Here is a 23,262-nt window from a genome sequence, read left to right as displayed (position 1 = left end):
TCATTGGGTTCATTTATGTTCAGTTATTTATAATATTCCCCTGCTAATAGGTGCCGTGGGAGGTTCTGGTGCAGAAACAGCCCAGCAGAACTGCCCCAGAGTGGGGGAAAAGGACGGGTCTTTTAGCTATTCGCCTGGATCAGTCCTTGGGGGTGGGACTGCCCTCTGCCACTGTGTGTGACGCTATTCCTGGAAAGATGTGAATGAAGGTCTACCCCTCAGACAGTGAACAGACAGAAGTAAGGATGCCACCCAAGTCCAAGTTGATTGGCCAGCGAGTTTTATTGGGGTTACTTACAGGAGTAGAGATGAGCGCTTGGTTATTTACAGGGGCAGAAATGAGACAAAGACCGTGATGTCACCAAAACTCACCCCAACATGAGTAACAGCTGATAAAAGCTGGGAACCTGGAGCACGCTGCACGACCTGCCAGCCGCTCAACAGATTGGAATGTTTGTTTCTCCTTCAAGCAGCTCATCCCAGGCAGCTGGCTGGGCTCTGGCTCTTCCAAGTAGCTCAGAGGGTCTCTCCATCTCCCAGGCAGCTTGGCTGACCTGAACCTCCTGTGACTGACAAGCTTCCCTCCAAGATTGACACTTTGGTTTTGTCCCGGAGGAAACTGTTACACAATAGCCACTGACGCCCTGAAGAAGCAGACAGCTGCACACAGAACCCCAGGAGCCCAGGCAGCAAGTGCGTTGTTGTTTGGCCAGAGCCCACATCTCTGCCCTCACTGTCCACAGCAGGGCGAGAGTCCCAGCTCTGTAGACATTTACAGTTGTGTGTGTGTGATGTAGCTACATGTTCATGTGGGTGTGTCTGCAGGTGATCTTTCCTGCAGAGACCAGATGACACCAGTTGTCTTCCTTGATACCTCGTCCCTTATTTTTTGAGACAGGGTCTCTCACTGAATTTAGAAACCATCAAGTTGGCTAGGCTGGCCAGCCAGTGAGCTCCAGGGATCCACCTGTATCTGCCCCCACAGTACTGGGGTTACAGATGAGCACCTCCAGGGGTCTGAACTCAAGTCCTCATGCTTGGGCAGCAGAGACCAACAATCCTCTCTCCAGTATTCATTTACATTTATTCTTAATCTGTGCAGACATACTACCATCTCATTCTGCGTCTCCCTTCTTCTTGTGACTTGCTCTTCTTTCTCCAGTTAGCTTGATAGGCTTTCCCATGAGTTTTAAGTCTGGTGAGTGCTGCCCTTCAGCCATCTTCAAAACTGAGTCAGCTATTGTTAGTTTATTCATGTCCACACCCCACACTGCTCACCAGAAGAACCAATTTTGTTTTGAATGTCAGTATGCTCACTTGAATGAGTAATTTCCACGCCTCCCTTGCAACTGCAATGATTATGTGATACTTGCTAACCAGTATCTGCAGGAGCTGTAGGGAAGGTCTTCTGGGAAGCTCTGTGTCTGTCTGTCTGTCTGTGTGTCTGTCTGTGTGTCTGTCTGTGTGTGTCTGTGTCTGTCTCTCTCCATGTATGTGTCTGTGTGTGTCTGTGTCTGTCTGTCTGTCTGTCTGTCTGTGTCTGTGTATTTGAGCCTGCGTCTTATGCTGGAGCCTGGCCTGGCTCTCTGCGTAGGCCAGACTGTCCTCAAACTCACCTCCCTCAGCCTCTCAAATACTGGGATTCTGGACTTGAGCCGTCTCACCTGGTAAGAACAGCTCTTCATGGCTTCCGGGACCAAATGGACCTTTTTACCATCCTACCTTCATGCTCTTCCTTCCCAAGCTGTAAGCCTGATGGCCTGCACTGTCCATTCCTGGGCTTCTTGTATGTGATATAAGAACAAACATCCAACTTGTGTGACTCACCGTCCTTTAGATTTCTGCTTTAGGGGAACATAACCTCTGAATTGCATGGGAGAGATGCCTGTTCCTTCTTCCTATGCTTACACTAAACATCAGCACATTTTCAGGGATGGAGGATGACTCAGCAGTTAAGAGCACTTGATACTTTTCCAAAGGACCTGGGTTCAATTCCCAGAACCCACACAGTGATTCATAGCCATCTGTAGTTCCAATTCCAGGCAATACAACTCTTTCTGGCTTCCCTAAACACCAGGCACAGAGTGGTACACAGACAGACATGCAGATAAACACCCATAGACGTAAAATATTAAGACTCTGACCGGCATGGTGCTGCACACTTTAAATCCCAGCACTCGGAAGGCAGAGACAGGTGGATTCCTTGTTTGAAGCCAGCATGGTCTACACAGAGTAGCCAAGGCTTCATAGCAAGAACTTATCTACACACACACACACACACACACACACACACACACACACATTTCAGCTCACTCCCCCTTGCTCTCCTGCCTCCAGCAGACTCCTCTATTGCTGTCATCTGAGACTGCACTCCTTTGCTATAGAAATCTGCATATAGAAAAATCTTGTTCAGTTGCGAAAATAAATCTTAGTGACACCTGTTCATCAATGCTTCTTGTATCACTCTCCTGAATCTGCTTTTGTCACTGGGTTTTTCTCCAGAAATACTTTCAGAAAAGGGCTGGGGAGATAGCCCAAGGAAGTGCTTTCTGCATAAGCATAAAGACCTGAACTTTATTCTGGAACCCACATAGAAAAGCTAGGTGTGGTGGTATGCAACTGTAATCCCGGCACTTGGGGAGGAGGGGTGAACAGCAGGAGTAAGAGTTCAAGGTCGCCAGGCAGTGGTGGTCCACGCCTTTAATCCCAGCACTCGGAGGCATAGCCAGGAGTTCGAGGCCAGCCTGAGCTACAGAGTGAGTTCCAGGAAAGACTCCAAAGCCACACAGAGAAACTCTGTCCCAAAAAACAAAACAACAACAACAACAAAAGAATTCAAGGTCATCATAGCTACTCTTAAGATGAGTTACATGAGACCTCGTCTTTAAAGAAAAAAGGGATGACTTGCACTCTGTTCTTATATTTGGTGATATTTGGGGGTCATAGGTCACTCAGGGCTCCTCAATCTCTTTCAGAGCACTGCAGGTACTCCACACTCTTCCTCCACCCAGCATTACTAAAAACACCCACGCCAATCTGACACTGCGTCCCTGCAGAGGTAACCTGCTTATCTCTTTTCCTCTTGACTACTAAGCTTTGTTTTCACTCCATCTGTTATGACATTGTGCTGTGACCTGTGTGGAGCGCCGTCTGTCTCCCTTCGTCTTTTAAGGGCCAGTGAGTCCCTTTAGGAATCTTGCCCATGCTTTAATGGAGCAGCTCTCCATCTTTGCTCTCCCTTCTCGGGGACCTTTTCACTTTGTTTCTCTGGTTTTGCTTTTCCTGATCTTTGCATTTCTCTGCCCTTTTGAACTGCAACTCAGGGGGGTCCTTCATGTCAAATGCTCCAGTCTGTCCTTATGGTGTCCTCTCGTCCCATCAGTTAGTGGCCTATCGTGTTCCTCTCTAATGGCTCTTTGATGACAGTTATCTCTGTCTAATGAAGCCCCTCCCATGCTCCCAGGATATTAATTTCTCTCTTTGGTAGTGGCCATGCCAGAGGAGCTGCAGTCAGTGGTGGAGCTTACAGAGTGCAGCTCACTGGATAGCACAGCCTCAGTGAGTGCACCCTGGAGAGGCAAAGCCCCAGGGGTTTGTCTCCAGAATGACTCCTTGCTTCTGCTGTGCCTTCTCCTGCTTGCTGCTGCAGTGTTCTTACCGTATCTGGCATGGTCTGAACCTTATGTGAAAGGATCCCACTGTATCTAGTACAATTTGATTGTTTCATAGGAAAATCTCATTCCTTACTGGGCAACTGACTTGCAGATCATAATGAAGATGATTTTCATAGAGCAATGTCGCTTGCTGGGGATGGAAAATGAAAACAGAAAAGTTCCCCACATTATAGGCCCACGAATTCTGCCTGTGGAAGAACAGGCTGATGAGCAAAGAAGGCAGTGATGTCCCTACAACCAAGGTTAGGTGGTGCAGAATATTTGTTTAACCAGGCAAAGATGTGTTGCATTTGTTTATGAAGAGATGTGTTGCTGTCTCACCTTGCCTGCCTAAGGCACCTGATTGGTCTAATAAAAAGCTGAGTGGCCAATAGCAAGGGAGGAGGTATAGGTGGAACTTCTGGACAGGGGGAATAAGTATGAGGAGGAATTTAGGCTGGGGGGAGAAAGAAGGAAGAAAGAAAAGGAGACAAAAGGGAGTGACCAGGGGCCAGCCAGGCAGCCACCACCCAGCCAGACACAGAGGAAGCAGGAAAATAGAACATATAGAATGAAAGAAAGATTAAAAAGCCCCGAGGAAAAACAGAGAAATAGAACTGATTAAATTAAGTTAAAAGAGCCAGTGGGAAAAGTCTAAGCTAAGGCTGAGCATTAAAATTAATAAAAAGTCTCCGTGTCTTTATTAGGGAGCTGGTTGGCATCCCGAAGAAAATGCCAACTGCAGTTAGGTCTGAGTTCCTTGGTCATGTAGCTTACAGAACTAGCCACAGTTTTCAGTGTGCACCTTGAATAAACAAAGTTGTGAACGCAAATCAAATGACCCTATTGTGTATAAAGAAAAACAGATGGTGAGCTGGGCACCTGTTGAAAGTTCTCTAGAGTAGAAATAGGAGGAATCTGCTACACCGAAACCACAGACAGTTGCCCACCAGCACAAAGGAGCTAGGTTTTCATTTATTTTTGGAAAATATGTAACTTGCAGTTGTGAAGTGATTTCCTTTCTGCATAGAGATTCTTGTCTTAGGTGGCATAAAAGGGTTAAGAGAAAAAGAGTAGAAAGAAGAATTAAGTTTTGTCCCCTTGGATAAGACTCCTTTGTGTTTGTATAGCAGCCACCTCCACATCTCCTCCCCAGTTTCTCTGACCTGCTGGAGGGGGACTCCAGCAATGTGTTTGCTTGCTTGCTTGCTTGCTTGGTTTGGTTTTCCTGAAGATGAATTGATCCTGCTTTTTAACAGAATGTTTAGTGTTCTCTTATTTTATTTTCTTGTTCCTCCCTTGAACAATTCTTTTTTTTTATTTTATTTATTTTTATTTCACATACATTGGTGTTTTGCCATGGGTGTTGGGTCTCAGAAACTGAAGTTACAGACAGTTGTGAGCTGCTATGTGGGTGCTGGGAATTGAACGCGGGTCCTCTGGAAGAGCAGCCGTGCTCTTAACTGCTAAGCCATCTCTCCAGCCCCCCTTGAACAATTCTGAAAGCTCCTGAATCAGGTGGTATAATGGGACTAGAGAGACAGTCTTGACAGCTCCAAATAAGGAAGATGCCAAATGCTTTAAGGAAGGCGTTGGCATGGGAGGACTGGCCAGCAGAGCCCCGGACTATGGGAGAAGGGGTCCATGCAGGGATCCGAGGTCATATCACTGAAATGTGCATTAAGAAACTGCTCTAGGGGTGGGGATTTAGCTCAGTGGTAGAGCACTTGTCTAGCAAGCGCAAGGCCCAGGGTTCGATCCTCAGCTCAAAAAGAAAGAAAGAAAGAAAGAAAGAAAGAAAGAAAGAAAGAAAGAAAGAAAGAGCTCTAAAAACCACCGACCCCTCACATGGGCACACAAGGTAACTATAACAGTTCCAAGGCAAAAGCCTGGCATCTTGGCCTTCATTCATGTCTGTCCCCTTCCCTTGAGGCCACCTGGCCATCTCTGCAAGTCAACTGTTAGTCACCCAATGAGTATCTGAACTATCTCATCCCCTTCAAGGCTGAAAGCCCAGAAATGGACTGACCTAAACACACAGTCACCTTAGACTCCAGGAGCCACCAAACCTCAAAGACAGACCACCCCAGAGACAATAGCAGTGGTCTATGAGAACCAGGCTGTACCCTGGGGCACAAGTAATCACCCCCTAAGAAGGACTTCTGTAGACCACTTTGCAGGACCAGAACTGAGATAGTGATCAAGGAGTCCACACCTAGACCAGGGATGCTAAACTGTACATACCCCTGCTCCTCGCCCCAGTTCTGTCTAAACCTAAAGCTGATTTCAGATCCCCAAAGACAGGCCTGCAGTCACCATCCCTTACTTGTTCCTCTGCACTGCGGCCACATTGAATTCATCTTCTCTACTTTCTACCATTCCTTAGCTCTTTAGTTGTCATCCTGGAGACGGGCGAGCAAGCCTAGCTTGTTGGGCTGCAGCGAATCATGTCCAGTGGCATGGGAAAAGGCATCTGTGGTCTGTAGACATCAGAACTTAAGCATCATGAGACTTGGGTGTCCAGCTCCGGCTGGATGAGGAGTGTTTCTGCCCAGCAACAGGGCTCTAACTGAGCAGGAGCCTGAGACACTTGAAGGGCAGAGAGCCCAACAGTCACCTGGGCGGAGGGAGGGAGGGTCAGTCACTGCTGAAACAGCATGGGGACAGGTCAGTGCAGGGGAGAAGCTGGCAGCAACCACTGACTCCTAAGTAATTGCCTACTCAAAATTAAGAGTTAGAAATATGGGGCTGGAGAAACGGCTCAGTGGTTGAAAGCATTGGCTGCCCTTAGAAGGGGACTTGATTCCATTCACAACATCCGTATCTGGTAGGTCACAACCACGTGTAACTCAAGCTCTAGAAGAGCCAAGAGCCTCTTTGGGCCCCCAGACACCTACACACACCTGCACCTTCATACACACATAGACACACGATTTAAGAAATAAAATCTCTAAGCCAGGAGGTAGTAGTGGCACACACCTTTAATACCAGCAATTGGGAATCAGAGGCAGGTGGATCTCTGTGAGTTCGAGACCAGCCTGGTCTACAGAGCTAGTTAGTTCCAGGACACTCAAGGCTACACAGAGAAATCCTATCTCAAAAAAAAAAAAAAAAAAAAAAAAAAAAAAAAAAAAAGAGGAGGAGGAGGAGGAAGAGGAAGGGGGGATTTGGAAAGGGGAGCAGTAGTAGAATGAGCTGAGTTTGGAACTGAAGGTCTCATACAAACTTGAAAACTCGCAGATTTCAGTGTAGATACCAAAACAAGCTCAACTGTGCCTGTACATTGCTGGTATAAATGTGTTCCAATCTCCATCCACTGAAGAGGCCAGGACTCTTTTTTTTTTTTTTTCTTTGACACAGAGTTTTGCTACATAGCTCTAGCTAGCCTGGAAATTGCCATGTAGACCAGGCTGGCCTTGAACCTGCAGCAGTTCTCCTGCCTCTGCCTCTTAAGTGCTGAGATTACAGGCATGTGCCACCACGCCCAGCTGATCGGTCTCTTGGGATTCATTACAGCAGGTCCAAGTAACGACTTCTTTTCCACAGCCCACAAGTAGTTAAAGTCTGTGTCTTTCTTGCTGAGGCTGAACATTTTCTAGGTTTTTATTGAGATGTAATTGACAATGTATATGTTTAAAGAATAAAATGAGAAGTTTGAAAGAGACAAAAATTTGTACCTGACATTCAACCCTGAAATGCAGAGATCGTCAGCCCCAGCTTGGGAAGCTAAGACAATTGACAGGTCCATGGACAACTGACAATAAGAGGCCGAACCAAGGATCTCACCCAGCCTCTCAAGGGCCTTACCATCAGACACTGAATGTGAGACAGAGGAAGGCAAGAACAGAGAAGTCCTTCAGAGTGGTAATGAGACACCAAGACTCTGAAAAAACGCAGGGCAGGGCAGAGAAGGGAACAGAGAGATCATGCCTACATATGAGACAGATAGCTGGCACCTGAGATCTCTGGGAAGCATCTCAGAACCTCTATGAGGACCAGCTGGCCAGAGAAGTCAGTAAGGTAGGGCTGGACACAGGGCTCCAAGCCTACAGTCTTGTAGGAAAAGACCCAGATCTCAGAGAACCTCCTTTTCTGTAAGAGTCTTTGGAATAGCAATATCCAGACAGGAAGAGGGGTAGCCTAGTCTAGGCTGCCACTGACCTTTGACTACCATCTGGCCCTGATCCCACCCTATGGGATAACACGTCACAGGAAGAGACTTTCAGAGAGCCCAGCACTGCCTAGACATCCCTTGAAGAGGAAAACAAAACTGAGACTCAGCTCCTGGGTCCGTGTCACCTGAGGCCTGGCCACTCACTTGCAGCAGAATGCCATAGAACCTCTCACGTTGGCCAGATGTGGAGACAAGTGAGCCTAGTCTCCTTTGGGGGTTCAGGGGAGAAGTGGGAATGAGAATTCAGCTGGACTCTCTTGACAGTTTCCTGTTTGGGTGTCTGATTACAAGTCAAAAGCTGAGGATGTGGTATGTAGGGTGAATAGAAAATTTCTTAATTAAAAAAAAAAAAAAAAGCTGAGGATGAAGATGAAAAGCCAGTCCAGCAGGGAGACAAGAACCCAGGGTTGCCACTTCCTCAGAGGTAGTACACAAAATGCCAAGTGTCTTCCTTTATACCCTCCTGGAACTTGCCAAACAGAAAAACTGCATAAGACCGTCTCACTCCTTTACTGGGAGGGGAATACTCTCGGACACGATACATGGCTGTGAGCCCAGCAAGATCTCCAGCTCGAGATGCATCTGGCTGGCTGTAACTCGGTAGTGGCCTTTGATGACACCCCGTGAAGTGCAGGCATGGCACCTCCAGTAAGACTGGATGACTCGGGCAGCCTTAAGCACCTGGTGGTAACGCCTGTGGATACGCCACATTCGGACCCAGGACTGCAACCTGACCACCGCCCACTGCTCCTGTTGGAAGGTATCCAGTAGCGCCTGGCGCCTCTTCTCCATAATCTTTGGCAGTGCCATCCGCCACCAGCACTGGATGATCCAGGCCCTGAGGGCCGCGTGCAGCAGCGCCCGACGTACCAGTGTGCCACGCCACCAGGCTTGGATCTTTACAGCTGGGGTCTTTTCAGAGAGCTCCTGGTTTTCTTGGAACTTGCAAGGAAAAAGAGCGGATGGATACTCAGTGACTTTCCTCATCCACCTCAGTACAAGGGTATGCGGAGAAAGGCCCTGACTGCCTGTCGATAATTGTCCCCCTCCCCCTGAAGTGAATAACCTTGGTCAGGACACTGTCACCTTCTGGCTCAGGCCCCTAGCGGCTCCCCTAGTTCCTCGAGCCTGTCTCCCCTGCCCTGGCGTTTCAGCTTTCCTAGAGACCAGGTAAGCAGGCTGAGAGCAAAACCCGCGACCCACATATAGATCACATGGTTATGTCCTGGAGAGCCTGCCCACCTAACCAGGACCATGTCCCTTCCCATCACACCCTCCTGGCGACTTATTGTCCTTCGCTCACTCTTCCCTCTCTTCCTTGACTTTACCCCGTGCATGGCCTTCTCCTTCCCTCTTGTTGAATCCTCATGTTTCCCCCAACTCATATTCCAATCCCTCATTTTCTCTTTCTCATTCTCTCTATTCTTCTCTTCCCACCCTGCACCTCATCGTGTGTGTGTGTGTGTGTGTGTGTGTGTGTGTGTGTGTGTGTGTGTAGACAAGGTCTTTGTAACCTTTGCTGGTCTCTGTCTCACTCTCCTATTCCTCCCAAGTGCTGGAATTATCGGTGCATATCATCAGGCTGGTCTGTTCTCCTCGTGACGTTCACACTTCTCATCTTGATTGACAAGCAGACATGTGCAGAAGTTTAAACACGCACACACAAATCTTTTGTTTTGGTTTGAGGTTTTTGTTTTCTTTTGTTGTTGTTTTTGGTTTTTTGAGAGAAGGTTTCTCTGTGTGACAGCCCTCGACCAGGCTGGTCTCAAACTCACAGAGATTCATCTTCTGTCTCTTCTCTTTTTTTAATTTTATAATTAACTTAATTTCACATATTAGCCACGGATTCCCCGTCCTCCCTCCTCCCATCCCCTTCTTCTGTCTCTTTAAGTGCTGGGATTAAAGGTGTGCTCTACCACAACCAACTTCCTTACATCCCAGCTATTCTATTCCATAAACACGTTCCCAGCCCTTTGGTCTGAGAGGTCATAGTTCCCCAATTTCACACTACCATCACCTGCTTTCCATTTCTGAACCAGAGTTTCTGGCTGGAAATGAAGTAGGAACGTGGGGAAATATGGGTAAATCATTTATTCCTGTGCCTAGCTCGGTACCATGCAAAGAACAGGGGCCAGAGACACTCAAGCCAAACTTCCTCCTACCTTCGCCCTCTGTTTCTAAGGCTAGACCAACTGGCTGCGTCTCCTGAGGAGCACACCCAGTAGATTCTTTAAGGTCTTCTCAGGTTTTGTCTGTTCCTCATCCTGTACTCAGCCATGGGGGAAGTTAAGAGTGGGGGGCTGCCATCTCTCCCTCACTGTTCTGTACCCCACATTCGCAGTTTCCAGAGCGTCCCAGACTCTTCCCCCACTCAGGTTTTCCAAGACAGGGTTTCTCTATGTAGTCCTAACTGTCCTGGAACTCACTATGCAAACCAGGCTGGCCTTGAACTCAGAAATCTACTTGCCTCTGCCTCCTGAGTGCTGGGATTAAAGGCGCAGAGCACCACTGCCTGGCTGCTTCCTAGACTCCGGAGTTATCAGAAAGGTCTGGCGTTTTGAGATTTATGGGAACATATATAACAAGCCTAATGTTTCTGCCGTCTCTTGCTTACCATTGTTCATACATGGATTGGGTGTAGATGGTTAAAAATCCCCTCAGGTCTGTGCTGCCCCGGTGTTGGCATGAGCAGAGAGCAGAGGAAGGTGACTCATGATGTCACAAGGGCAGCTGTGACTCAGGCAGCAGTTGAGTCCCTTCTAAGGAAAAGGCAGAGTGCTGTTTTTTTTCTGCCGTAAATGCCCAAAGCCCTTACTTCAAAGCTGAATCACCCGAATCACTGGTCCATTGACATAAAGGTGTATAATGAATTATTGGTAATAACACTTCATTTGCATTTCTGAATAATCAGTGGAGGGTTTATTTAATAACTTCAGACAAGATCGGGCATGGAGGTATCAGGGAGGTATGGCGGTAGACTGCTTACACCTTCAAATACTAAATACTAAAAAGTAGTGAGTTAAATCAGACATGGTGCTTCATGCCTGTAATTCCAGCACTTAGGAGGCCAAGGCAGGAGGATTGCTTTGGGGTCAAAGCCAGCCTGAGCTAGCCTCAAAAAGTAAAAATGATGAGTTGATCTATACTACTGAAATGCACTTGTAATTAAAGGCACTTGACTACCGTGACTGCATTTCTGGAAACTAAGATCATAACAATGCACATATCTGCACATGAATATGAGAGGTGAAAGGCATTTACACAAACTGTCAGTGACAACAGAGGTACTGGGTGGCCGACATGGCTGACCTACCCACTCAGTGTCCAGGAGACCCGTGGGCTCCATCTCAGTTCTGGGTTCAGTGATCTCTTCTTTCTTCTGCCCTTAAAGATGTCAGACAGGTGAAAGGCAGCTGTTACCAAGGGGGCCCTTCCTGCTGATCTTACCTCCCAAGACCTATCTTGACAGCATGAGGTCCTGGAGTCTGGTCAGTTACAGTACCAAGAGTCATGGGCAGCACTTTCAGAATGTATATCGTTAATATAGACTAGGGGGAGTCATGAAGAGGCGGGGGTCATGAGAGGCTAGAAGTGTCAGTGTGGAGTTAATGGGGTGAGGGAGATGCAGGAGGCAGGTTGTGGGTATGGAGTGGCAGAAAGACACATTATCCTCTATTTGGAAAGTAGAATGTACAGGCATTTGTGACTGTTTGTTTTTTAATCTCTATACACACACACACACACACACACACACACACACACACACACACACACGGGGAGGGGGCATTTTAAATTTTAAAAAGATTTTTAAGAGGTAAGTTGGAGTCTACATGGAGGTCCTTGGATTACTGAAGTTGCTACCCTTGGAAAGGACTGTTGCAGATTTACCCCTGAATTTCTGGCTTCCTATTGGGTGATGTGATATAATCTCTCTCCTTCACATAAACTCTTGCCGTCTGCTACAGAGCCTCACCAGAGGTCGGTCAGCTGACACTGGCAATGAGCTACATCAACACAACAGAGAAATCTCACGTTCTAAGAAAGCACTGAGGTCATGATCAAGACACCTACAGGGACATGGTTCAGGGTGGAATATTTGCCTAATGTGATTCATATACCTTGGTGTCATTCTGGGTAGGAAGGGGAACACCTGTTCTTGCAAAGAACCTAAGTTTGGTTCTCAGAGCCCACACACAGCAATTCACTGCCTGTCAACTCTAGCTCCAAGGGACCAGTGTCCTCTGCTGGCCTCCAAGGGCACTGCACCCACATGACATCCACATATAGGCATACACATAAATAAAAATAATAGTAAAATATATGTGGCCAGGCGATGGTAGTGCACACCTTTAATCCCAGAACTCAGGAGGCAGGGGCAGGTGAATCTCTGAGTTCAAGGCCAGCCTGGTCTACAGAACGAGTTCCAGGACAGCCAGGGGTACACAGAGAAAACCTGTCTTGAAAAAACAAAAACAAGATGTGTGTGCGCACACACAGAGTATTTTCAAAACAATTATAAAAGGTACTGAGTCCAAGTTTTATTTCTGAAAGCATGTGACGATGAATTGACTGTCTCTGCTGTCCTCTCAACTCTAGGACTCTGTAATTTGTTTTTTGGAACTATGTTGCCGGAGCTTCAACTTTGACGTCTGCATCTTTGCAGGTTAATTATAGGAAGAAAACCATGTTCTCTCGATGACTGGCCAGAGAATTCTCCAGGCTGTGTTCGCGGGCCTTGGGAAAGGCACTGACCCAGACGATGACAGTCACACAGCTCTGGAGTCAGAGGACTAGGAGACCAGGTAGCAGTCAGCAGCAGTGCTGAGGGGCTGCCAAAGAGAAATGTCTTCTACAACACTAGCCAGCATCACGCTATGTTCCACAGAGTCTTTGGATCCTCGCTGGTGCTCCACAAATAATCCAGGCTAGACTTGAGATCATAAGGATAGGAATCTACTAACCCTCATAATGCAACCACTTTTGAGGGGGAACCCTGCACATTCTTGAAAAGTTTACGAACTGGGAAGGAAAAACCATTGAATTTGTGGTGGAGCACAGGCTGGACATTAAGCAATCAGTCTTCTCCCCTCACTCCCCAGGACACTGGAGCTTGGGCAGTGAGACCAGACAAAATACAACCTGTCATCCACCCCAGGAGTGCTCTCAACCAGGCCAAGGGCAACATGGAGGAGCCATGCAAATCCTGAAGGAGCAGAGGGCGAGGACTGGCTTTGCCTGCATCCATGAGCCCAGCTGCACGACCTTGTGTCCAGGGTCCTGGGAATGCCCAAGAACTGTGGCCACCACATTCCCTCTGTCACAGGTCAGTACGGGTATTAAAACCCAGACGTCATAGAGACGCCTCCTAAGGAAGATGCCTAGTCACCGCCAAAAGCTTGGAGGGTTAGCAGTGAGTTGGTGTTCTGGGAGAGCATGTTTAAGCAACAGCCAGAGGTGAAGTACACACAAACCCACACACAAACCTTCAGTTGTGCCACCAAGACCACCCAATGCAGACCTACACACATACCTTTTTCTTCTGTATTCTTCCTCTCTCGGTTTCCCAAGCAAGTGTAGCCTGGCTGCTCCTAGGACCCTCTCCTATCTGACCTGGAATCCTGTTATCTACCTATATGCTCTGGCGAGTCTATTCACCCGTGTTTTTAAAAATTAAATTAAGCCAGGCAGTGGTGGCAGACGCCTTTAATCCCAGCACTCGGGAGGCAGAGCCAGGTGGATCTCTGTGAGTTCAAGGCCAGCCTGGTCTACAGAGTGAGATCCAGGAAAGGCGCAAAGCTACACAGAGAAACCCTATCTCTGGGGGAAAAAATTTAAATTAAATTAAAAGCCTGCTCCACCCCCACCTGGTCGTCCTCAGTCATTACTGACCCCTGCTATCACACCCCCGTCCATCCATCACAAGATCCGTGAGCTCCAACTCCAAGCCCCACCTCAGATGCAGCTACCCCTGCCGGCTGCAAGCCCCTCACCATCCCATCCCCATCGTCCCCTGTGACAGAACTGTGGCTTCCCAACTGGCCTTTTTCCTCCAACTCCTACCCTGAACCAGCAACCCTCACCGCCACCCCCCCCCCCACACACACACACACCGCTGCAGCTAGATGGTTATGTTTTCTCTTTGCTTTTTTATTTATTATTTATCAAGATGGCATGTGCTGGGCTGGAGAGATGGCTTAGAGGTTAAGAGCACTGACTGCTCTTCCAGAGGTCCTGAGTTCAATTCCCAGCAATCACATAGTGGCTCACAACAATCTGTAATGAGATCTGGTGCCCTCTTCTGGCCTGCAAGCGTGCATGTAGGCAGAACACTGTATACATAATAAATAAATAAATCTTTAAAAAAAAAAAAAAAGATGGCATGTGCCATGGCATGTAAAAGTCAGAGGACAACTTTTGGGGTTCAAGTCTCCCCATCTGGGTTCTGAGACCGGAACTCAGGTTGTCAGGCTTGGCCTCCACCCGCTGAGCCATCTCACCCCCTGGTTATCTTTTGAATGTGACCTAAAGTCGGTCACTGGCTCTCACATCTCTCCCGGTTCCCCTCCGCACTTCTTCCAGCTGACCCAGGACTCTGGTACCTCCGGGCCTTGCACAAGCTGTCCTGGGTGGGGGTTCTCGCCATCACTTCTCACAAGAGCCTTGGAGGCACCTGACCATCTGCCCTGCTCCTCAGCTTCCCCCGTCTCTCCCCTCCTCCTCTGCTGCATCCCCAGGACAGGGGTGAACCACCCAATATGGAAAAGCAACAAGTATTCCTTTGATACCTCTCTCCAGCAGGGTCCCTGCCTAGCTCCATCAGACTGAATGTCCCCAAGTATGGTAGACTCCCACGTCAGGGGCAGTCTATCCCTTCCAGCTTCCTGAGCTGGAATGGGTGGGAAGTGGGGTCAGCCTGACTTGTAGGCCTTGCTGGTCCATTTGAGCCTCAGACCCCAGCTAGAGAGCAGCTGGCTGATGAGGTCATGCAAGAGCCTGCTGAGGTTCCCACCCACAGTCCTCTGACAAAAACCAAAGGCCTTCGGCAGAGAGCTTGCTGGAGTCCTGTCCTTCCCCAGGGCTCGCCAGCTCCTGGTCCCTGCCACACCCACCCACCCCCAAGCCAGAAGAACAAGGTCTAAAACAGAAAAGGCTTTAATACAAAAGGGGGTCGGGGTGCTGGAAGAGCTTAAATAAGGACGAATGTCAGGAGCCAGCAACAGGGGGCGCAGGGACTCTACGGAGTGGGATGATGCAGACTGAGTTCCGAGCCTCTTTGATCCTCCACCATCGGCCAAGCCTGTGGGGAAGGAGAGGACCAGCTGAGGCAGACCCACACCACCCCTCTCCTCTTCCCATCTGGCCAGTGGCACCTTGCCCTCAGCCCCACCTCCCACCGTGTACCTGTGCTCCTGGCCCACTCCAGCCACCAAGAAGTCCCCCGCACTGGAGAACTTGAGGCTGTTGATAAAGCCGACCTGACAGAGAGGAGACACAGTAAGGATCCGAACATTCCTCACCACAGCTGCCAACGTCAGTCAAGAGCCTGGTGAGAACCTGCTGCCTCCTGCCCTGGGCGGGTGGTCCAACCCCTTCCCCCTGCAGCCCCAGCATCCTAATCTGAGCCAGAAGTGCAGCAGCAGCCTCGCAGGAGATGGATTAAGGAGACAGTACCCATCAAGTGTGTCAAGAGCTGCCTAGGGCCTGGCTCCTGGCAGTGGGGTGAGAGAAACCCCAAGAGAGCCATCCCGACCCAAGCTGTCACTGACATATCCTGCCACAATCCCACAGGTCACCCCAATGTGGATAATCAATTCCACACAGCCCAGCCTGGTTCTCAAGCCAGTGCCAGCTATGCAGAACAAACCCCAGGGCAGGCCTCCAACCCTCTGCCCATGCTACTCTCAAAGCCAGGACAGGACAGGGAGGAGGGGCAGGGGACAGAGAAGGAAGGAAGAGGGAGTCCCTACCAGGATCTATGATAGTAAGTAGCCTTGCTCTGAAGTGACTCCTTTGGGTGGGAAGAGCAGAAAAAGCTCATCCAGGGGCCCCCAGAGTCTGCCAAAGACAGGCTTATGTGTTGACCACTTACCAGGGGGATGTCACAAAGAGGATCAAGCTGCCGGAAGCCCTCTCCACACTGCCAAAGCCGCACACCGGCATTGTGGGAGCCTTGGAGGACAGAAGGCCAGTGAGCAACCCCTGTACCAACTTGCCCTGTGCCCCCTCTTCCCCACCTCACAGAGCACCCACCTGTGGCCACAAGGTCTGTATTGAGTAGGGCAGCCACTGATGATACCCAGAAGGGCTGCTCCAGGCCCGGCTCCCCATGCAGCCCGTGAGCTTCACGCTGCAGAGCAAGTGGCCGTTTCTTGGAGAGGCCCCACAAGGCCACGGAGCTGTGGGTGGCGAAGATAAGTCTGAGGGGCCAGAGCAGGACCAAAGGCAAAGAGCAGGGAGAACCAAGCACACAGACCAGCTGAGTCCAAAATGATCCCATGAGTGAATAAGTCCAGGCCCTGGCAGGCAGGAATGGTCAAAAGCAGCAGCAGTGGTCAGACATGTCAGGAAGATAACGCTTACCCATCATCCGCACCGGACACCATGTGCTCCTCATTGATCAGATGAATACAGTCAATGGAGCCCCTATAGAAAGAGACTGTGAGGGACAAGGGGTCCAGCCCTCTTAGCAGCCCATAGAGCCTTAACACACACCACAGCAGACTGCCTTACTGGTGGCCATAGAAGACAAGCTGGGATTCCTCTGGGATCTTCCACACCCGCACAGTCCCATCCCGGCCCCCAGCTGTCACACAGCACTCTCGGCTCAGGGCATCCAATGCAGCCACAGCATCCTGGTGCCCGAAGCTGGAGGGAAGAACAAAGCAGGGGTTGGGGGGGTGGTGTCACATTTGAACTCATAACTACATGTGAACCCGTATGCGCACGCCTGAGCACACTTACAGAGTCTCCACGTAGGAGTTCTCTGCTACATTCCACACCTTCACAGAGCGGTCATGGGAAGTGCTGTAGAGCTGGTGGGTACCTCTTCGGAAGGCCAGTCCCTAGAGTGAATGGGTAAAATTGGGATGCCACCAGGGGAGACAGGGGGCAGGCCCAGAGAGGCTCTCCTGAAGCAAGTCATGTGATAGGGGAAGCCCTAGAGCACTGTTGAGGACCACATGAGGCCCTGTGTGGAGCCGGGAACATGCTTGCCTGTCCTCAAATAGCTGGACACCTCTCAGGCCCTCCCTGGCCCTGCACCAGCTGAACCTAACCTCCCGCCATCCCTCTTTATATCATGTCCTTTACACACAGACTCACTACCCAGAAAGGAGGTCCCCTGAAGATGAGCCGGGGCCTAGCCCCAGGCGGGCCCACTCAGCAGGTGTCCCCTAAATACCACAGAGCCTCACCGACACAGCGTCCCGGTGTCCAGTGAAGGTGTACAGGTGCTGGCAGCTCTGGGCCTCCCAAATTAGAATGAGTTTGCTACGGTCACCAGAGGCCTGTGGGAAAGACGATAATAGCCACATGCACACGCTGCACACCCAAATCTTCCACCTGCCTACAGGGCTAACCCAGTCTTACAAGGTACTTGCCGTCAGAGGAGATGGCCATGCAGAGGATGTGGCTGCTGTGGCCTGAAGGCTGCCCCTGGGACCCCTTCTTGGCTCGAGGAATCACACGCAGCTTCTGCCCACTCTCTACGCTCCCTGCAACCAAGACAAGAAAGGTTACTGGGATGGGGGATACCGCTGGCTGCTTAGCAACCTCCCCTCCCCCAGTATGAAAGAGCAGCATGGACAAGGTCATGGAAAGAGTCCCACACTCGGGTCAGAGGATCCAGCTCAGCTGCTGTGAGCCTCTGCACAAATCACTCTCATCTGCCAAATAGGGGCAACAGTCCCCAAGAGCAGCCATGACCCCTAAAAAGAGGAAGAATGCAAAAGTGCCCTGAAGATTGGAGGCATGCTCAGTAAGGACCACTTGCAATGTGCATGGACCTGAATTCAATCTCCAGAACCCACTCGACTCCCACAGGTTGTCTTCCGACATCTCTACATGTGAGCTGTGGCATATATGCACACCACACACACAAAATAAATAAAAGCATTTGAAAGATAAAGGAGGAGGAGGAAGGGGGAGAGAGAGAGAGTGCACGCATTGGGACTGCTGGCACGAGCCCTTCCTCTGATGAAGGTGGGAAGGTGTGGACTGTGCTCAGGTGTGGAGGGCTAGGAACCTAGAAGGACCAAGGACTCCGTCAAGTTGGTGCAGAGCCTCAAGCACCCTCTAGTGCAATCTCCCATTTGAGGCCTCAGTTCCCATCCTCATCCTGTCTTTGCCCCTTGGAGCTGGTCGGAAGCTTCCGCTGTCACTCACAAACACCCCCTTGGTAGCAAACCTGCCTCAGAAGCTTCCCTCATCAGGGCTCCACACATGCCCCCAAGGTCTCACTCACACTTAATGATGGTGCAGTCTTTGGCGGCAGAGAAGATGGCCAGGTCGTCGGGAGTGATAACCAGGCATGTGATGGAGAGCTGGTGGCCCCGTAAAACTCGAATGTCAGTGGGAGCTGGGGCCTGGATCTGGGCAGACAGGGACTGGGTCACTGCACTTGGAACCATGGCGACACTCCCCACCCAGAACCATTCTTACTCACCCACCCTAGCCAGAAGGAAAACAGGACCCAAGGCTACAATAAGACCCTTCCTTACCTAGCCATATCTACCTAGCTGTCCCGCTGTATTCCACAAAAAGACTCCCATAGCCTGCACAGCCCTAAGCCATCTGCTAGCCAACCCAGCTGAGTGCACTGACTCTCTCTGACCTTAAACCACGGCGCTCAGCACACTCACCTCCTTTGCCACCGATTTCTGTAATCTGCCTCTCTGCTCGAGCTGCAAAGAGAGGAGAAAAGAGGAGTTAGGACCTGGGAGAAGGCCCAGCCTCCCACCACACTCGCGCCCTGCCTTCCATACTCACCACGTCCTCCTTCAAGCGCCCCGCCACCTGATCCTCCTCAAATGCACGGGCTTCAGCCTTCTCCTCCTCTGTGCAGGACAGACCAGTCCATATAATCCCGGGCTGCGTGAGGTCCCCTCCCCTCCTTCCATCCCAAGCCTAGTCCTCTGCCCCAGGGCTGGATCACAAGTGCCTACCTATCTCATAGGAAGCTCCCAGTGCCTGAGCAGAGGGAAGGGAAAACTAGACAGTCCCTTCCTGATGCTGGTTGTTTATGACTGGGCTTAGCTCCCTTTGGGTCTAGTCTGTCCGGGGAATACTGGCCCATTAGAGACCCTAGCCACCCTCCACACAGAGCCAACATCAGCAGCACAATGGGAAGCTACAGACGGCTGGGGCTGCAACAGGGACAGCAGGTAGGCAGAGACCCTGGCCTTCACCTAGCGCCCCCAGCTCACCTTGCTGCCTGAGCTGTTCAAGGTAGAGTTTGGCCAAGCGTAGCTTCTTCTCCTGCGCAGTCTCCTCCAGCTCCTCCCCCTCCTCTTCTTCCTCTGTTTTCCTTGGAGCCACGCTATGGGAAGAAGGGGCTGGGTCTAAGAGGTTGGCCTCACTCATCTGGCCCCTGGGACTGTGCTTCCTCAAAGCCAACCCTGTCCCTGCCAAGCCCCAGGGCCAATGACCCATGTGCAGCAACTGCAGGATGTGACTTGACCAACTGAGAGATCCCATTCAGTGTCCATCCAGCACAATGTAAAAATGGCCAACTTCCCCCAACACCAAGAAATGATTATAAAAGTTCAGCAATAATGGAAAGAGAAGGGTCCACAAGCTTCTAAGAGAAACCAGGTTGTCTACAAAGGATGAGAAATAAAAATGGGAAGCCTGCAGAATTAGCTCAGTGGCAAAGTAAGACAAGCATGCTTGAGGCCCTGGGTTCAACAGCCAATATGGGGGGGGGGGGATAAGGAGGAGGAGGAGGAAGAAGATGAGAGAGAAAGCAGAGAGAGAGGAGGAAGAGGAGGTACCCAGATAAAACAGTGGCCAATGAAGACATTGCAATAGGTATGGCTCAGTGACAGACCATGGGCTTAGCCTACACAAGCTCCTGAGTTCAATCACCATCCCATTGTCAGGCCAGGCACAGTGGCATACCCAAAATCCTAGAATTTGGAAGGTAAGACAGGAACTGCCACAAGTTCACGGTTAGCCCAAGACAGAACAAGACTGTCTAAAACTCCCTGCTAAAAAGATGATGTACAAAGTGACACAGAACTGGCCCCTTCCTTCTCCTGAGCTTCCCTAACTAAAGGAGAAAGGCACAAGACACTAGAGACGGGAGATCCAGCACGCAGAGCAGAAAAGGCCAATGCCAGGGTGACAACCACCGGGGGCACCTAGTTCCAGCAGAGGCTAAGAGACAGACATGTTGCAGTGAGGCTCACTGCCCCCAGCATCCTCCTAAGTAGTACTGACTTAACTGTGTTGATGAATGTCTTGCTATCTCCTCTAAGCCCCAGTCCCTGGGCCAGCTGAGGACACTCTCTTCACTCAAAGGCTTTGGGAGCTTGAGGTGGGTGATGAACTCACTAACAGGGAGTCCAGGGCTGTGGTCCCTCTGATCACAAGTCCTCAGACATCTAGTCTGCTAGCTGCTTTATTTCCCAGCACCCACTCAAGACTCTGCCCAGGACTTCCAACAGAAGGGACCTTAAAAACCTGTCAGGAAGCTGGGAAGTGGTGGCGAACGCCTTTAATCCCAGCACTCAGGAGGCAGAGCCAGGTGGATCTCTGTGAGTTGGAAGCCAGCCTGGGTCTACAGAGCGAGATACATGACAGGTACCAAAACTACACAGAGAAACCCTGTCCCGAAAAACAAAACAAAACCAGTCAGGAAGCCCAGTGTGATGATGTAAGCCTTTTTGTTTTGTTTTGTTTTGATCTAATTATTTTTAATGAAAATTTTTAATAAATTTATTTGTTTCTTTTACATCTCAGCCACAATTTCCCCTCCCTCCTCTCCTCTCAGTTCCTCCTCTCACCCAACCTCTGTTTTATCCCAGCACTCGGGAGGCAGAGGCAGGCAGATCCCTCTTAAGGCCAGCCTGTTCTACAGAGCAAGTTCCAGACCAGCCAGAGATACAAAGTAAGCACTCACCTCAAAACCAAAACAAAATCAAAACACCTTTCAGGAAGGTCAAGGCCAGGCCAAGTTCTGACCTTCCTGAGTTTACCCAAACCAGTCAGTATTTAAGGGCCACCCCCAGAAAACTAGGAGAGAGGCAGAGACAGGCCCAGGGTAACAGCACTAGGTGCCAAACCTTAGAAACTTGATCTACCATTTCTGCTTGCCTGCTTGCTTTCTTTATCTATTTATTTAGCTTCATTGTTTTTGGTTTTCTCAGACATATAGCCCTGGCTATCCTGGAACTGGCTCTGTACCAGGCTGGCCTCAAACTCAGAGATCCCTATCTGCCTCTGCCTCCGGAGTGCTAGGATTAAAGGCATGCGCCACCACATCCGGCATCATGGGGTTTGTTTGTTTGTTTTTTCGAGACAGGGTTTCTCTGTAGCTTTGGAGCCTGTCCTGGACTAGCTCTGTAGACCAGGCTGGCCTCGAACTCACAGAGATCTACCTGCCTCTGCCTCCTGAGTGCTGGGATTAAAGGCGTGCGCCGCCACCGCCGCTCAGCCTGGCATCATGTTTTGTTAAAAGTAGCTTTTGTAAGAAAAGGTATGTCAACCCTGAACTGTATGTGTGTACACATTTATTTTTATTTTTGCCCATGTTAGAGGATCAGCAGAAGAAAACTGAGAGGTGTTTCTATAGCTAATATATTTCACAACTTCTTAAAATACTTGAAAGTGGGCTGGACAGATGGCACGTCAGTTAAGAGCTCCTGCTGTTCGTGCAGAGAACCTGGGTTCACTCCCCAGCACCCACACCGGTGGCTCACAAACACCTGTCACTGCAGCTCCAAGGGATCCCATGCCCTCAGTCCTCCTTGAGCATCTGCACACAGGTTGTGCATACACACTCACGCATGTACACATCTATACATATATATACTAGAAACACACAAAAACCTTCAAGTGTTTGGCACAGGCTGTGGAAGCAGAAGCAGGCAAAGTCTTTTGAGTTTGAGGCCAGAGCGATCTATATCGCTAGTTCCAGGAGAGCTACATAGAAACACTTTGTTTCAAAAGAGAATGTTTCTATGAGCAAGTTAAGGCAACACACGTTTCACTTTCAGAAGCAGAATTGCTAGCCAGGCCTGTAATCCCAGCACTCAGGAGGCACTAACAGGTGGACCTATGAGTTCAGGGCCCGCCTGGGGTACAGGGCCAGTTCCAGAACAGCCAGGGCTACACAGAGAAACACTGGAGGGGAGAGAGTGGGACACAGAATTGCTAAGTCCTGTTTATAAGGATGGCATCAGGATTCCCTGGACTGAGAGCCCCCACCCCTAGGGATGACTCCCTGCCCCAGTCCTTTGAAACCTCGTAGCCATCCCCATCAACTGCTGAAATGAGCAAGTGTTCCTACCCCTCCCTCGATTCTATATGCACCTGTCACCTGCTTTCATCTTTTCTGTCTTCCACCTGGGCATGCTCACACCCCAGACATGTCGCTGACCCCTGGATGCCTTCCCTCCCTCTCCATGACACTCCTCCTCATCTCCCCAAGCCCTACTTTTAAAAAGCTTCTGTTCTCAGAACACATACCTGCAAGATACACCTCCCTACAACACCTCTCTCCACTTGCTGCCCACCTCTGTCCCCAACAGTGAAACCAGTGCCTAATGTCAAGGGAAGGAAGCCTAGATATGCGCCAATAAACAGAGTCTTCAACTATTTAGGAAGCCGAAGCTGTAGGATCATTTGAGCCCAGGAGGCCAGGGCCACCTTGGGCAATACAGGAGAGACCTCGTCTCAAAACGGAGTCCAAGGACACCAGTAATTGTGACGCTGTGTGAAAAATGGGATGAGTTCTGCAACTTTCTCCCCTGCCTCGCAATCCACTCTTGTGCCTGCGTCCTTATCATGAGGCAAAAAAAAAAAAAGTCTCAAGACCTCACACACGGGGACCCAGAGTCCTCCTCACAGACACACCAAAGATAAAAAACATCTCACAACCAGGTGTCAGAGTTAAGACCCAAGATCTGTGAATCAAAGACAATCCTGAGTTCAACCAGTCTTCCGTTCTTCACCGTGAGCCTCAAGTTTACCCTTCCCCTCGGTGGAAAAAAAATGCTCACCTCTCGCTCTCAGAATCGCTGGAGATTTCTTCATTCATCTTGCCGCCATTCTTGGCTTTGCCCCTGTCCCCAGCAGAGTCGACCTGGAAATAATACGATCCTTTCTCGGTCAAGAGTCTCCGGACTGAGAAAGGCAGGGGCTCCTGTCCCTGGCCAAGCAAAAGGCTTTCGGTGGGTGGGAGAAAGAGATCGAGGCTGGATCCAGATGGGACCC

At 50.0% G+C, this 23,262-nt stretch overlaps 2 protein-coding genes across 3 annotated transcripts in view; both read right to left on the bottom strand.

Annotated features, from left to right (window-relative positions):
- Positions 1–8,328: 8,328 nt before the first annotated feature.
- Iqcf1 (IQ motif containing F1) lies at positions 8,329–14,470 on the bottom strand. The gene is made up of 3 exons (XM_036193651.1): positions 14,374–14,470; positions 11,141–11,211; positions 8,329–8,769 (listed from the first exon to the last, which is right to left on the bottom strand). The coding sequence occupies exons 1-3, from the start codon at positions 14,468–14,470 to the stop codon at positions 8,329–8,331; spliced, it is 609 nt and encodes a 202-aa protein (XP_036049544.1).
- Positions 14,471–14,963: 493 nt separating this feature from the next.
- The window catches only part of Rrp9 (ribosomal RNA processing 9, U3 small nucleolar RNA binding protein), a 21,234-nt gene continuing 12,935 nt past the window's right edge, over positions 14,964–23,262 (bottom strand). For both annotated transcript variants that reach the window (XM_036192510.1, XM_036192509.1), the window contains exons 2-15: positions 23,049–23,131; positions 19,251–19,363; positions 18,814–18,881; positions 18,687–18,728; positions 18,290–18,416; positions 17,416–17,540; positions 17,241–17,333; positions 16,789–16,889; positions 16,558–16,692; positions 16,408–16,470; positions 16,078–16,223; positions 15,917–15,996; positions 15,229–15,302; positions 14,964–15,124 (exon numbers count right to left, since the gene is read on the bottom strand). In XM_036192510.1, the coding sequence (XP_036048403.1) occupies positions 15,031–15,124; positions 15,229–15,302; positions 15,917–15,996; positions 16,078–16,223; positions 16,408–16,470; positions 16,558–16,692; positions 16,789–16,889; positions 17,241–17,333; positions 17,416–17,540; positions 18,290–18,416; positions 18,687–18,728; positions 18,814–18,881; positions 19,251–19,363; positions 23,049–23,086 (1,299 nt within the window). In that variant the 5' untranslated portion in view covers positions 23,087–23,131 and the 3' untranslated portion in view covers positions 14,964–15,030. The remainder of the gene's footprint in view (positions 15,125–15,228; positions 15,303–15,916; positions 15,997–16,077; positions 16,224–16,407; positions 16,471–16,557; positions 16,693–16,788; positions 16,890–17,240; positions 17,334–17,415; positions 17,541–18,289; positions 18,417–18,686; positions 18,729–18,813; positions 18,882–19,250; positions 19,364–23,048; positions 23,132–23,262) is intronic.

The sequence above is a fragment of the Onychomys torridus genome, chromosome 7, assembly GCF_903995425.1.
Source record: "Onychomys torridus chromosome 7, mOncTor1.1, whole genome shotgun sequence".
Taxonomy (NCBI): domain Eukaryota; kingdom Metazoa; phylum Chordata; class Mammalia; order Rodentia; family Cricetidae; genus Onychomys; species Onychomys torridus.
Note: the sequence above shows the minus strand (reverse complement) of the source record. Positions and strands in the feature narration are given on the sequence as shown.

Excerpts from the sequence above, each read along its gene's own strand:
- Iqcf1 (XM_036193651.1), bottom strand. The coding sequence starts at position 14,470 with ATGGCGAGAACCCCCACCCAGGACAGCTTGTGCAAGGCCCGGAGGTAC. Across the intron at positions 11,212-14,373 it reads GGAGGGGAACCGGGAGAGAT|GGCAGAAGAAAGAAGAGATC; the intron begins GTGAGAGCCAGT and ends GACATCTTTAAG. Across the intron at positions 8,770-11,140 it reads GTCTCCTGGACACTGAGTGG|TTCCAAGAAAACCAGGAGCT; the intron begins GTAGGTCAGCCA and ends TTTCCTTGCAAG.